Source organism: Sesamum indicum, linkage group LG11, assembly GCF_000512975.1.
Source record: "Sesamum indicum cultivar Zhongzhi No. 13 linkage group LG11, S_indicum_v1.0, whole genome shotgun sequence".
Taxonomy (NCBI): Eukaryota; Viridiplantae; Streptophyta; class Magnoliopsida; order Lamiales; family Pedaliaceae; genus Sesamum; species Sesamum indicum.
Genome location: NC_026155.1, coordinates 1,140,315 through 1,156,620, shown reverse-complemented (window position 1 = coordinate 1,156,620; position 16,306 = coordinate 1,140,315). Strand labels below are relative to the sequence as shown.

Sequence of the window (16,306 nt, the reverse complement as noted above, 5' to 3'; positions counted from 1 at the left end):
TGGTGATGGTGGTCCACCGTTGGCATGTAGTACCTCATTAGTCGCACGATGCAGTCTCGACATGGGATCGGAAGTAGGGAAAATTGGATCGTGGACTGACTACACTCATCAAAGCATGAAGTCTGATTAGGGTGCCCAGACGTATAGTGAGAGATACAGCACAGCGCGCTCATGCTGACGATAGGGACTCCTACCACAGCGGCGTGACGGTCCTTAGGCATACAATGCCCGAATGTGAAAATTTCAAGTCAAATATTGATTTAATCAGTAAAAAAAGAACAATTACTCGGGCATTTTGTGAGTGTCAAATGCATCCGTTTCATATATGTCGTGCATATGTGTAATTAGGATTAGACGATTCCTTAGAAATTGACAGCTTTATATGGTACGAGTAAAAATATTCCCTATGTTCTGTTTTTAATTAATTAATACTAATTGATTCAACTTCAACTATTTAAATTTTTTGGACTCAATATAATTTTCTACTTAATAAAATATAGGGGAAATTTTGAAAATTTTGGACACTATATCAGTACTACATGCGTAATGCAAAGTGTTTATTGTTCGATTTATTAATTAAATATTTTCACCACAAATATGAAGGCTAACGAAATCATTTTCAACATAATATTGCAGTGCATGTAATTATTGATTAAATTTATAATTATTATTTAATATAAACAAATAGACTCCACACCAAAGCAAATGAGATTTATTTGTTTTTTTAAATTATTTGTATTATATATATTATATATTATTTAATATATAATATATGTTAAATCTAATCAATAGTTATATATAAAAAATAATAATAAACTTATGAAACCATTGATATCAAAGATATTTACTATCAATGCTATTGTGTAAGAATGTTTACAAATTTTCTACCTTAATGAGATACTTTAGTAGTTTTGTATGCTTAGGATATTACATCAATACTATATACCTAAATCGTAATTTATATTATTTCGATTATCTATTAAAATTTATCACTCTGAATATAAAGTCTAATGAATGTATTTTCAACATATTACTATAGTGTATTTAACTATTAATTACATTTTTTTAACTTACACTATTTAAATATTTTTTACTCAAAATTTTCTTACTTCAATGAAATATTTGAGAAATTTGAAAATTAAGGACAATACCAATATACACACTTAATTCTAAATATTTATTATTTGAATTTCATATATTATATTGTTTCAGTCCAAATATAAAGTCTAACAAAATTATTTTGGAGACGATACTACAGCGAATTTAATTATTCATTAAATTTATAATTTTATTATTTAAAATATAAAAAAAATCCACATAAAAAAAAATTACTCAACATAAATATATATACTATATTCACTAACAAATAAAATATTATATAGTTACACACTTAAAAAATAAATATATATAAAAAAAATATAATTTGACAATTACCGACCTATATCTTCTAAACCTCAACGTCAAATATACACTATTCATTAACTTATTTGTATTATATCAAAATATAAATCTAAATATACAATTTATCTCAAATACATACTTATTTATTTTTATATCTTTTTCTCTATTTTCTATGTGAAGTACCCATTTTGCTCAGAAATCCTCACACAATTACAAAACAAACCCCTTTCCATTTCAAAATTTCTACAAACCCTAGTCCCCAAATTCGCTCCCTCTGTCCACGAATGTTCAGATTTCAGGAACAAGAATCAAGTTTGACCTCAGAACTCTAATGTTATCCCAACCCCGAAACAGCGACGCGGCGGACCTCCAAGAAGCTGCAGAAGAGGAAGAGGTGCTAAAGCTAGAAGAAGAAATAGAGCAAATGGCTCAGAAAGCACTCGAGTACCGCACCACTCTGCCGGATCAACTTATCTCCACCCTCTCCTCTCTTCTCGCCTTTCAGAGACCCGTTTTACCCACCTATTTGATCGACGAAGTGGCGGAGCCGGAAACCCGAACGCCTCCCGCGCCGGATTCGGAAGCTGGTGTCAGCCAAGGTTCGTAATGTTCTTACTGAGCAAGTGGCCTAATTTTTTTTTTTTTCGCACGTAATTGAAAGAATATGTTTTTACCCGTGAGGTGTGGGATCTTTACGTGTGGGAATTAAGAAATAAATGGAGAAATTATGTTTCTTGTTGTTGCATTGTCCAAATGCCATGAATTTGAGTGCAAAATCTATGTTTTCTGTAGAATAATTCCTACTTGTTTACCTTTATTTTAGGTTTTTCTTCTTCTTTTTTTTTGCCTATCTTGCGCTTCAACTGGCACTGTCTTCGAAAATTTTCCTTAGAAACCAAGCGGAAATTCGACGTAAATTTCTGTTTTCTCCACGTTTTCTGTGATGTGTCTCCTTTTCTTTACTGAAGATTTCATTTTATGTTTGTTGTGTCGTCTCTTTGAATCTTAATTTACCCCAAATAAATGTTTTGATCCACATCATTTAATTATCTGCTTTCTCATCTCGTCACCTTCTGCATGCTTTAGTGCTGAAGTTCTCTTGCTTATGTAGGTGCGGCGAGGGAGGACATGGGCTTGTCAGCAACAGACGGTCCAGAGGAAGCTGAGAAAATACAACTCCTCAAACAGAAGATTTCAAGTAATGCTTCTGCACTGCCTGTTATCTTGAATAGGATGAAACAATATATGGCCAGGATTGATAAGTTCGAGTCGTCCAGTGGAATTATCCATCCTGCCTTTAAAAGAAAACGGAACAGTTGATTGAGTTTGCGATTGGCTTTTATTTGACTTGGACTGCATGTTTTGTTACGCTTGTCTGCCCGACCAATGTATGATTATCTCTGAGCTAGATGGAGTGGATGATTGACCAACGTAACACTCGCAAAACTGGATGTATGAATCATGCTTGTCCGTAGTTAGCTATAGGCAGTAATTTAATATGCAACACAGATGGTCTTTTGATGCGTTTTAGGTTTAGTTGATGATGATCTAGTGAAAGGAAGCATATGGAGTACCATCTGGAACACTCATACTCTTTCTTGTCCCTAACATGTAAGCCTTCTGGAAAAGCTGCTGGACCTCATGTTAGAACAATATCATTTGAACCAGCAAGAGGTTAAATTGAATTTGGCAGAAAAGCTGTAGTAGTGAAACAACATTATCACAATGATTACCATTTTAGAGAATTCTGTATAACCATTTAAGTTGACTGATAGTGCAGGGCATGGTTTGTCGAGAATACTGAGATGTTCTTGATCCAATAGTCTCAGTGATCTCTGCACACTCTTCAGCTCCAGTCAACTATAGTTTGCAACAGTCTGCATATCTTTTGCTTAAGAAGTCATCAATCATCATCAATTTGTTACGGAAGCATTTCAAGAAATTTGACCAATTTGGAATGATTGATATGGGATAGGAAAATTGAGTGATAATATTCACTGGTAAAATTTTAAGAGACATTAACTACAATAGATGCCACAGTATGTCTGTTAAGCCATTATATTAACATAAACTACTATAGTTCCCAATAAGAAATTGGACACCATAAAGTTTATACAAAGTCGTAAAAACTGCATACAACATAATCAGACTCAATATAGCAATGACAGAACTATGGGAGCCATGTGCACAAGCAAAACGAGTTGTGTTTGTGCTGTACCGGCAACGGTCATGTGCCAGAGCAAAGCAACTGGCCTTTAAGCTCCAAATGAAGATCTAAATGTACCAGCAACAGTCATGTGCAAGAGCAAAACAAATGGTCTTTAAGCTCCAAATGACGATCTAAATGCACCAGCAACGTTGTTCCAGTAAACAATTGTTTTCACCATTGTCCTATCAATTGGACTTGTCTATTCTTTCTCTTGCCGACAGAAGTTGACACAAGCACATTGGACCTACAACTTGATGATCTCCATATTGGCCATCTCGTTGCACTGAAACTTGATAAGCAATTAGTACAACAGCAGCACATGATCACGCAGCTCACTTATGATTTTCTGAAAGACAGTACTCGGAGTGGCACTTCAAACTTTGAAGGGTATATTGGCTTTATATACTACTATACCTGTGCCACTATTTAGTTTCTTAGATATATATTTTCTGCATAGATGCATACATGATAGTCTTTCAATTAAAATAAGATTACATAACGATTTTCCAATCCGCAACATTCTTCTCAAGGTAATCTCACAATTTCGATTGGACAGTTGAAACTGGCGTTCTGGCCCTCCTCAATAACCCTTCTTGAGTCAATGAAACAACAAGCTGGCAGTAAAAGAATTAATAAGATAATTATATCAAAGAATCTGAACACACACACATACATATACATACGTACATATGACATTTATATATTATTACTCAGGTACCTCTCCTTTCCTGGTAAACATTCGTCCAACAACAAAGCCACGTGCACTATGAGCATTTGGACTATCAATCTGGGAGAAATAAACATTTGAACATTACAACTCCAAGAAGAAATCAGTTCAACTATGCACTTCAAGATGAGTTATAGCAACTCACCACATACAACAGCCAATCATCAGCCCTGAAAGGCCTGTGAAACCACATCCTGAAAGAAAAGAGGAGATTATGCAAGTTCATGTAAAAGAAAAGAGCTTCCCCAATCTTCACCACATATAAGTTGAACTTTTAATTTCTTGAACAAGAAATATCTAACAGTGTGGAACATGTGGAACTTTGCAATCCACATCGCAACTATAATAGTGACGCTGCACAGTCAGTTTATTTACCTTCTGAATTTGGACAATACTACCTAGAGATGACAAGAGCACTCTGTCCAATTGTCACTAGGCCTTTTAGAAACAACCAGTAGATTGCGAAGAGGGTCATGGCAAATGGAAGTTGTCAACTTTCTTGTAAGTTCACATATACACAAGATGATCATAACTTGAGACCATTAAATGGAAGCAAAGAGAGGGGTTTAATTCTTTTGAGAACCGTTGTCCCCATCTAGAGTTTTTATGTGCCATTAAGTAAAGTTTCAATATGCAAGCAGTTTGAGCCACACAGTTAGTCAGCTTGGTTAAGGTACAACGAAAACTCAAGCAATAGCTCTGACTTTGATATCCAAGCAGATTAGCTATATATGTGTATTAACAAAAGGCTATAGGAGCAAGTTATTTATCATACTCTCTGAGTTTCTAAAAGAAATTGAGTAACGTTATATGGGCATCTTTGCAAGCAGCCTGAAAGATGGTCTTGAACTCTGAGTTCATCAACTATAAACAGTATTGGCACACATCATGAGGACTGCCATCATTTCTTGATTGCTACATTAGAATAGACAAAATAGGTTATTAGAGACTGAATGAGCAGTTATCCGTGGACCACTTGCTGCTACATAGGACATCTGTATGTAACCTTCACAGCCACTCACTAAAATCAGTCAGGACAGGGAACAAAGGAAGCTTTGAACAATTGACACAATTCTAAGGTTAGCACATCATAGAAATTAAATGCCATCAAATGCTTGCAAAGGACATCACAGTGAGATACAAGTATTCGGATCTTGGTCATTAGTAATTGTCATTTTATAGAGTTGATCAATGCTGATGGAAGAATCTATTCTATTCTTATAAACAAAAGAATCTGTAACATTTTAAGAAATGTGGATACTCACGCGTGATCTAAGCTGACAGAAGCTGACTTCAAACCCTTTTCACGATGAGGATTTAAGCTGATTTGGAGAAAGATTAGATCAGAAGCATATGCCACCACACATCTGCACAAATACCAAGTTGCCCTAAAGTGATATGCTGATAAATTTTTGCAAAAAGATAACTACTACCAAATAGAAATAACAGTCAAAAGAAAAAATACTAATTGCTTTATACATATATATATATATGTATATATATGTCGACAGGCATACATATCTATAAATGTACATATTCGGGGCTGATTTTGTTTCTTCAATCAGATTCCTCTGAGACTTCCCGAACACCAGTCCAAGTTCAACTGTGCTTATATGAAGCCCCGAAATTGAGATCCAGATGGCCAACCCACAGGAAAAAAGATCAAGTTGCATACAACACCATGAACCCAGGCGTAACTATTTGAAACCACTTTTAGGTGATTGCACTATGCATGACAGTTCAAAAATGATATCTTGATTCTTGTCCAACAATTATGGGGAGAGATCAGAAATAGCCGCATGTCCCATTTATGCAGAAACAAACTGAGATTGTCCTCAGGTAACAGTTCCAATACAGAATTAGATTATGGGCATGCCAATCAATTCTTTCATATGTTTGTATTGCAGATCTCACTTTGTAACTACTGCTTGAACTGTTTGTAGAATAAATTATGGTTTGCAAGGCATTAACAAAAGATTGAATCTCGCTAAACTGTAAGAGAGCATATACTAGAAACAGGACTATACTTAAAAATATGTCAGAGCAACCTGTAAAAATCAATAAGTCATTTACACTTCCAGAATAAGAAACTTTAGTTTCACCTGTACCATCAAGCAAATATGCCAAAATATAATATTGTTAACAGAGACTCTCTCACCTATGCAGAGCCTGTTCATCAGAAAGTTTCCCTCTTGCTCTAAACCAGTACCTTAGACTGCAGAGCATTTAAAAATACATGAATAGAGAGCTGCAAACATTTCAAGTCTTTCACAAATTATATTACAAATGAACTCAAAGAATGACAAGGAGAAAAATGATAAAACCTTGGAGGAGACTTTGTCTGGTTGGTGGAAGTATTGGGCTCACAGAATCTAATCTCTATGGGCCACGGAACAAATTGAACGCTAGCTACCTTGTTCCGGTATGTCCTGTGATAAACAAAGTTCATAAACAACAACTTACGGTATAGATGCTGCTAAAGTATTCAAAATTATTTCACATTATCTCTATGAAACACTCAATTCCAGTTAAGCAACTATCTGAGAACAGGTTTAGAAAGGGAATGAATCCATCAATATAATAAAAATGGGCAGGAGTTCATGAGATAGAACCACATGGGCATGAACACATATTTCTCTTGTATTTGATTGATCACGTATGCTTGAAAAAGTTAGCAGAATATAATAAATCTATCAACTGAATATCAAAGTTCTTATATTTGCTAACAGAAGGTTCCCATCATATGTGAGAACAGTGCCTGCAGTTTTGTCAACAAGTAATATATAGCTAAAGAATGAATAGAAACAACTTAACCACCACATATCAGAACATCGCACAGGGAAATAAGCAGTTAACAAATGTAAAATCTTTTAAACCAAATGTAAGTACTGCATATGGGAAATGAAGGTGGAGGTAACAGTCTAACCTAGGAAGGCGAGGATCAATAAGACGCCTTTCCCGCAACTCTTCCATCGATAAAAGCTAAAAGAAGGAATCATAATTTCACACATCATGAAACAAAGAGGCTAATCATAGAAACTGATGAAACCAAATTTTGGATACCGTTTCTGGATCAGGCACGGAAGGCATTGTTGCCACCTGGTGATCAAATCCTTCTTCCTCTTTCTGTCAATTGGCAGCATACCATTCAGACGTATTCTTAATCATAGCTCAAAGAAAGAATTTCCAAAAGATGCCAGTCTTTGTGATCTCCACAAATAGGAACCAGATCATGCTTATTTAATTCCCAAGGCAAAGGCCAAAATATATCTCAACCCATAGATATACAGATGTCTATAGCCATCAATTTGATAAAAGCTGTTGTTGGACACCCATGCATAAAGATAAAATAATTTGTGAAATCAGTATCATGTTTATGAAATGGTGGCATTAAGAATCCATGCAAGAGAAGCAGAATCAGTTTTTCCTCTTCTTTTCCATTTTTGGCCAAAAAAGCAGAATCAGGTGTCGTGGTACAAAGATGACCTAGCTGAGGAGAGGAATATGAATTTACTGGAGTTGAACAGCTGGAGCTTTGTGCGGAAAGGAAGCAAGATAGGATGCAAACCATTTAGCTTTCTTCTGTGAAATTGACTTTTTAGCTTAAGTTGTATGCAATTTCTACAGTTCAGAGCTCCTTCTTTGCAGGAAAACAAAGAAGGTTGATTTTTCCAATAGTTTTTGTTAGCATAAATATCTAAATACCATAGGGCTACTGATGGAATGGAGATGTGGAAGGAGAGTTGAAGAGTTCTAAGTGTTCTCTGTTGGTGGGGACTCAGCATATGGTCGAAAGGTTTTAGTGATAACTGATGGACTGATTGCCTGAGCTGTATACGCCTACCCATTCAATCTTATATTGCAACTTTTGTTCCAATACAGAATATATATTATTCAATAAAAGGAAAGCATAACTGGTATTGCCATATACCACAACAGAGTCTGGCTGCTCTAAGATGCTGATAAAAAATACAACTCATCATAAGGAATTCCTTGAAGTAAGATTGAATACACAAATTATTGGGAGATCACAACATGTTATTATAGCTTTTACAGTTTATTTAACGTTCATAAATTCAGTAAAGTAAGATTTCCAATAAAGAAGCATAATGAGAAACTTTTACAATAAGGAATAACTTTATATGTCAAATTTCCCTAAGCTGTAGTCAATTAATAACTGTGCATGGTTTCCCTGTTCTTTCAACCAACCCTATAAAGAGCTCAAAATCATATAACATATAACCAAAAATAAATGAATGGTTTGCTAGCCTTCGCCAGGACAGTAATTGGAGTACCCTTTAGTTTATAGTTTTACATATGGATGAACATCAAGATGTTATTATATTGAAGAGAGAATCCATTCTAAATTGATGGAATTACCTGAAAAGAAGCAAGCAATGTAAACACAACATTCCCTTTCTGTATAGCTTCCACCCTTCGGGTTGCAAAGCTTTTCCCATCACGTACCCGGTGTACTTGATATATAATTGGTACTGAAACCATTATAATCTATCAATTAGATTGCAATATTAAGATTGTTTTAGATTAATCATCTACATAAATTGTGTCCCTATGATGGTCATGCAAAAACGGAAACTCCAGCAAATTTATGGAAAATCTAGGCTTCCAAAATTCTGTGGCCTTTTGATTAATATAGAAGTTGATAAAGTAAAGATTCACATTCCATGGCCCAGAGGCAACCTGAAATTAACTGGAACTGTTAATTACTCTCAATCAGTCCATAACAAAAATGATGTAAAGTGATATATGTAGCATATATAAATGCAGTACAAAGTGCAATACAAATTTGTAATAAAAAAATCCAATCCGACATCGCCTTCATGTTTGTGGCCGTATTATTTAGGATAAACTATATCAACCCCATTAAAATTAGTTTTAATTACACAAACACTTCTTCTCATTTGTAAAATTACAACTACACCCTCTAAGATCGTAATTGTAATTACAAGTACATTCATATTCAATTGCAAAATTTTACAAATACACCCTAAAAATAACTTACGTTAAGGAGGTGTATTTGCATTTGCAAAGAGTATGAAATATTTGTGTAATTATATCTAATTACGTACTAGCTGGAGCCGGCAACTAAGAAATCATACTTCGAGATGGACAAAGTGTCTTCCAGTGCAAATTGGTAAAAATATCAAGGAACCACTAATTTTAACAGTATATCCCCTAATAAATTCAACATATTGGTATATTTTCAGTCAATAATATTTGCTGGTTCAGCACCAAGTCAATCTCTAGCTTGAAACAGTAGTTGTGGAAAATAATGAATGGAGTCGAAAGAAAGCAATTGGTTAATGCTAATTAATTTGATTGAAATGAGGAAATCTTTCCAAATGCATGTCAATGGCATGAATACAATGATGTGAATATGACAATTCACTTTAGCCAACACCAACAACATATAAGTAAATCAATGAGCAAGTTATGAAAAGGAGCATAACTTTATAATAGTTGATCATTGATTGCATTAAAAGGCTTATATAGAACAGATATATCACTCATGTCAATGATCAATCCAATATTTTTTTATCTCATGATCAAGAAACTAGCAAAGAGGGTTAAGAAATTTGGGGAGACTGATCTTTAGTGCATACTTACTGTCAAAATCGCCAATAAGAAGGAAGTAAGCATGCAGACTGTGAACAATCTTGAGACAGTCAACAGTTTTACACGCTGCAGCTAGTGCCTGCACCCATTAGTCATTGTGGACAATAATTTAAAAGCTCCTATTTGTAAAAATGCTTTAAAAACAAAAGGGAAAAGAAATAGAATCCTCTCAGTAAACAGGACACAAAAAAGCATGCATAGTCCTTATGCAGGATATATCCCTTAAGTTGTTAACTAAATATTACTGAACCAAGAACTTGAAATGCCCAAAATGATAACCATAATAAAATTCACAAACAGATCTCAACCTACCTGTCCAATAAACTGCCCTCCAAATATTTTTCCAAATTTTGGAGCATCTGGCAGTGTAATGCCTTGAAAAATATTAACCTACCACGGACAAAAAACACTCTTTTGAGAATAAAGTTCTCAAAGTCACAACATAATCCAAATAGAGCAATCTATCAGTGCAGTCATAACCATCAAAACAATAGCAAAAAGGTTTACCCGGTCTCATTAACATAGCTGCAAATTGAGGAGAATGAGAACAAATGAAATGCAGAAGTAGAAAAAATTGCTTCAAAGTATTTCATCTTCAAGGAAACATTTTTATAAGGATAAAAAGTTCAAAACATAGAGCTCTGATCAAATATATGAACTTTCATAATGTTAATTCAACCTTATAAAAATGTTCAAAACATAGAGCTCTGATCAAATATATGAACTTTCATAATGTTAATTCAATCACTATAATTACCTAATAACAACATGAATCACTTGATTGAACTGGCATCAAATGGTTATCCTAATTAGGAGCTTGTTGTTTTAGACAAGATGAAAGATGCATTGATTTTTTATTTTCCATTTGAGGAAATGATGAAGAAAGCTTGTTGCTGACAAGTCCCTGACTTTAAATTAAACTACTGTATGCTAACATTTATTCCACGGTAATATCTGAGTTAAGAACAAGGCTTCCTCACACTCACTCCTTATTACTGGGAAGAGAAGACGACCATAGGGTTTTCCATTTAGCATAACTTGGTTATTGTCTCTGACAGGTGTTGGCACTGTTTATATGTAAAAGCATAGTTGTTAATAGCGCATGGCATGGACATGGCGCAAGGATCCCCTAGAGCCATGACGCACGAAATAAATTATATATTTCATACATTAATATATTTTCACATAAAAAATGTACAACCAATTAAATATAAACATTAGAAATTATTTAATCATCATATCATAAAAATGAAATATATAAAACAACAAGCCTTAGTGAAAAAAAAATGAGTTCAAAATATGCAAAACCATTAAACAAATCCTAGTGAGTCATTATAAAAATAAAAACAAACATAAAATATCCATCGCTCTGATTCCAATTCGTCCCCAAAGTTATCATCGTCATCATTATCATCATTCTTCTTATCTCCCTTATCACTATTTGATATGTAACAATTAAGATCTTGTTATCTTCTCTCCTTTGTTTTAGAAAAGGTGTAAAACGCTAACGTCTTCAGCCTATTTTTTGTGTAATGTATATAATTTTTCTTTCTTTTAAAAAAAAATTAACTAAATTAAGGGTTGGGCTTTATTTACACTGGGCCAAGCCCAGGTTTGAAAAAAACTGGGTTTCGCAGTTTTTTTCAAGCCCCAGCACAAAAGGGCAGGGGCTTCAGAATGGCGCCCTATAGTGCGCCTCTGCGCCGGAACAATGGCTTGCCATGGCTTCACCATTTGCAAGGGATGCACCATGATATAAAATGGGCACTTAGGGCGCGCATGAGCCATGGCGCACCCCTTAGCACGGCATTTAGTTTACAAGTATGTGTAAAAGAAAGAGAATACCGAGAATACCAAAATAAAGTGAGGACACATTAGCAGAAATGCATGAGCAACAAATACTATTTGCATATAAATGCATCTACCCTGGCCAAATTTTGGAAGGAAGTAAAATGCCATATTCAAAAGACAACCAACGTTTGGGTTCATACATCTACAGGATCGAGGTGTAGAATTCGCTCCACAAGGGGGAGTTTCTCCTGTGTCTCATCTGCACTCCAAATTGATTTCGGTTTTAACAAATTTGTGTGCTCATTAGGGAGCACTAAGCAAGTCACCTGCAACAACAGAGATGCGTCATAATGCACATAATTACAAGCATAATTGCACAATAGTATTGAATATTTGTCATGGGTATCAGTGTACAAAAGAGAACAGAACAGGAGCAACCTTAGACAACGCAATCACATCTGCGGGCTGAGAAGATGACACCATACCTGCAAAAGCACCTGAGCCTTGTAGTATGTGCTCATACAATATCCAAAATACTCTTCTAGAGTGCTAACATCTCAAGAATATGGGCATTATGATAATATTGTATTTATGTATACCAATATGTAAGAATCATGTATGCAACAAACTATAGCACATAAGTCTCATATTCTAGTAATAGAAAGAAGCCATAGTACAATGTTACATAGACCACTGATTGGATATTAACCCAATGTAAGAATGATGAAAATAAATGTAAGAGACAGAAAGTTTATGAATCAGCATCTAACCATGACCAAAACAATCAAACTGCTTTAAATGAAATTCAGGGCGATTTTTATCATCAGCGTGAAATGACCCACAGACCTCAGCCTACAGAAACATAAGAACATAGTAAGAAAACAGCAAAACCATCACATACACAAGCATAAACTATACCTTCATAGTTAATAAATGTAAAACAAAACTTACCTCTCCCTCCCAGATGAAATAAATCCCATCAGCAGCTTCTCCTTCACGAACTATATAGTCTCCTTGGTCTTGATTATTACACGCATTAAAAACGTTTACATGATGGAAGAAGAAACCATGTGGTTATGCATCAAGAAAAACCCAAAGCTGCTCTTTGTAATGAAAGATTCATAACATATTTATACCAGATGTAATTGTCATCAATAACAACTAATCTCACAAGGTATGTTGCATTTCCTCACAGGCAAAACCATGAATACTGGTGGTGTTTCAAAATTTAGATAATAAATTATATTTCTCAAATTTCTTCATCTGTTCACAGATTCTCCAATTTGAGCCAAAAGGTATCCGTATTCTTTTGCTTCTCAGTCACTACGAATCCTACATGCATGTAAATGGTAAAAGAGGCAATCATGCATATACTGTTCGGGAATAGTCAAAACACATGACAGAAACCAAAAGTGGAGAAAGGTAAGTCCCCATACATGTTCCAGATTAGGGCTGAAGGAAACCATATGTCTGATTCACCTCAAGGTCGTACATAAAAGGACGTTTCACCTTGATATTTAATTCTATAATTCAAACCAACTTCGAAACTCTTTTCATGGTTCACTAATTTATGCTCAATTAGATAAGCTAAGAAAATATGAAGTACAAATATATATCAACCTAGTGTCTCAAAAATTCATGCTTGCTTGGTTAAATTAAATCTCGTTCTAGATACACCCATTCAACAATAAACCCCAGGCTCATCTACAATTCCAAGCTCGCACAAGAAACTCCCACCAAATTTGGATAGTCTGCAACTAAATCGATCCAATTCACACCCCAAACATTAGAACGGATCACATTAAAACCAACAAAACTAGAAAAACAAAATTGCAGCTCAACTACCATAGCGTTTGACGGAGACAAGCTGAGAGATTTTCTTAAGAGATGAACTGGGAAGCCTCTGGAGCAACGGCACACACCCCAAGAACTCGATCACTGCCAATTCAAACACAACCCAACAAGATCAACCCACAACCGTTTCTTGCCCTCAAAAAAAAAAAACTGAAATTAACGTAAAGAAACAGAAAATCGGGTGGGGCGATTCAAATAGGCTAAACCTGATCCCGAATTCATAGCTACCGAGTGTATGCAATAAAGAGCTCCCTTCCAGCAGCAAAAGCCTGCAGTCGCAGTGAGCCGCGGAGATACGGATACGAATTTATGGGGATAAATGCATTTTTGGTTTGGTTCTCGTACAATTCAGTGTTGCAATTATGGATACGAATTTATGATAGCAACAATCAGCGGATACATGTGCGGTTACTCGAAGCACGAGTTCTCTGTGCTCCCATCAGTGTAAATGCGCGTCATTGGATGCGTCAAAGAAGGTAGGCGGTGTGCGATTCGTGCGGCTTCTAATCCTTACAATACTTACTATTAATAAGCACATGGAAATTTTTAGTGCAAAGACCGACGCTGCATTCCCACACGTTTAATGCAATTATACTTAACTTTTTTTTCTGATTTCATAAATTATATCTAATATATATAATATTTTTATTTTTATTGTGCGATATTACTGGCTTTATGTGTGTTTCATATTTGAAAAGAACGGAACTTCAGACGTTTCGAGCAGTTTGAGCGAGAATCGACCGCACTTGCTCGACTCATTGTGAAAGAGGTTAGACAGAGAATTATCAATACTTATTTAACTCGCTCTGTTAGTTTTTGTGTATTATATAGATTTTGGCGTATCCCTGGCCTGTCGAGCGAGACGCCACTCATTGAGTATTGTTGTACTGTAAAGTGTATTGTTTATTTAATGAAAATTACATTTACCTAATATTTTTATTTTTATCTAATAAATAAAATCTTTTATCAGTCAAAAATTAATCAAATTTGTAGATATTAACAAAAAAAAATTGAGTAAAAATTCATGTTTACCCCCAATTGATTTATTACTAAGATTAAATAAATATTTGTCTGACCAAATTGTCCTTATATATCTTCACACACCAATAAATATGAGGAAGTGTGTATTCGCTCTTACGAGTAAGCAAATAATATTATTTAATTAATAGTAACGAATTAAAAATTAAAAAAAAACATATTTTTATTTTATTGGTGCAATAAATTTAAATTTATTTTATTTTTCTCAAAAAAAAAATTAAAAGATGATTGAGAGTAAAATATTGGTGGATTTGTGTTTATTTTGTTTTGTGTTTTGGAAATAGAGAGAGAAAAATAGAGATAAGTGAGTGTGTGTTGAAAATAGATGATATGTTTGGATTTGTGTTTTGGGAAAATTTAAAATATTTTAAAATAAGTTGTGTAGGTTTGATGTTGGGATTTGGGAGACAAAAATTACTGTTCATTGTCAAATCATATATTTTTATATATAAATATTTTATGTTTAATGTTGTACTTTTGGGAGATAAAAATTACTGTTTATTGTCAAATCATATCTGTTTTATATTATATATATATATATTATATATAGAAAGTTGAAAAACAGAAAAGCACGCAGATAAGATATAAAAATACAAAAACAAACATTAAGTCTTTTTTATCTTGTATCGGGAAATGCAAAAACACAAAACCAAACAAAGCCGTGATTTCTTAAGTTAGAAAAGATCAGACCCAACCCAAGCTACGCATTTTCTGTCCGGCACTCTAATTTCCTATCCACTTCAACATGGAATATCACATTATTATTTTAAATAATATGATTAATTACCCTTAAATTCTTTCTAAAAGTACAAAATTATATTTTCTCCCAAAAAATTTTAAAATTGTCCCCTTAAAAAAATTCACCGTTTGCACCCCACTTTATTTCGTTAAGGTCTGGATGAAAAACGATAATATCAGCAAAAGAAAATACATAAATTTTTTATTTTGTCCCTTATTAATATTCTCATGTATAATTTTGTACTTATAAGAAAAAATTAATGCGTACTATTTATAAAAGTGTTTTAAAATTTTTTCAAATAAAGTATATCGAGAAATAAACAACTTATTTGACACTAAAAATAAATAAAGTTTAGTCACTTTGTCAATAAAAGACCTTACTAAGCCAAACACCCTAAAATCGTATAAGACATTTTCACAATTTAAAATTTCTAATGTCTTATTGGGAAAAAAAAAATTCCGTCCTATAATTTTGACCCGAGTTCCTTTTGGTCTTTTAATTTTGGTAATATTAGATTCAGTACTTTATTTATCAATTTTGTGTAGATTCGGTCGTTTAGACTAATTTAAGATTCTTTTGCCCTTTCGGCAATAAAGCTTAATAGTCCATCATAATTCTCTTAAAAGGCCCAACATGCTTCCAAAATAAAACTAAGTCTCCTTAAATTCATACCTTCAGGCTTCAGCATTAATCATGAGATGCAAAATGAATGGAGATGGACTGAATTTGCTCTTTAAAAAGCTGTGCAGGGATAAAATTATCCAAAATTAGGTCAGATGACTAAAATTGACATTTCTAAAAGTTACAAGAACTAAAACTAAAACATGTAAACTTAAAGGACTGAAATTAATAGCATGCAAACTTAAAGGACTAAACAAATAATTTTTCTCTATCTTATTTTATCGTAACA

General features: G+C 34.0%; 2 protein-coding genes across 2 annotated transcripts; one reads left to right on the top strand and one right to left on the bottom strand.

The window, feature by feature from the left end:
* LOC105173171 lies at positions 1,612–3,133 on the top strand. The gene is made up of 2 exons (XM_011094841.2): positions 1,612–2,000; positions 2,513–3,133. The coding sequence occupies exons 1-2, from the start codon at positions 1,733–1,735 to the stop codon at positions 2,719–2,721; spliced, it is 477 nt and encodes a 158-aa protein (XP_011093143.1). The 5' UTR covers positions 1,612–1,732; the 3' UTR covers positions 2,722–3,133.
* LOC105173170 (acyl-CoA thioesterase 2) lies at positions 3,395–14,126 on the bottom strand. The gene is made up of 17 exons (XM_011094840.2): positions 13,826–14,126; positions 13,611–13,703; positions 12,717–12,784; positions 12,536–12,617; positions 12,204–12,250; positions 11,966–12,091; positions 10,287–10,364; positions 9,966–10,053; positions 8,718–8,830; positions 7,401–7,463; positions 7,264–7,319; positions 6,662–6,766; positions 6,496–6,552; positions 5,603–5,704; positions 4,483–4,531; positions 4,329–4,397; positions 3,395–4,224 (listed from the first exon to the last, which is right to left on the bottom strand). Exons 1-17 carry the CDS (start codon positions 13,839–13,841, stop codon positions 4,147–4,149), a joined length of 1,290 nt encoding a protein of 429 aa, XP_011093142.1. The 5' UTR covers positions 13,842–14,126; the 3' UTR covers positions 3,395–4,146.

Bases quoted from the DNA above. Each gene is read 5' to 3' on its own strand.
- LOC105173171 (XM_011094841.2), top strand. From the start codon at position 1,733: ATGTTATCCCAACCCCGAAACAGCGACGCGGCGGACCTCCAAGAAGCT. The intron at 2,001-2,512 runs GTTCGTAATGTT...TTGCTTATGTAG, and splicing joins GGAAGCTGGTGTCAGCCAAG to GTGCGGCGAGGGAGGACATG.
- LOC105173170 (XM_011094840.2), bottom strand. The intron at 7,320-7,400 runs GTATCCAAAATT...TCCTTCTTTTAG, and splicing joins CCGTGCCTGATCCAGAAACG to CTTTTATCGATGGAAGAGTT. The intron at 6,553-6,661 runs GTTTTATCATTT...AATGCTCTGCAG, and splicing joins CAGACAAAGTCTCCTCCAAG to TCTAAGGTACTGGTTTAGAG.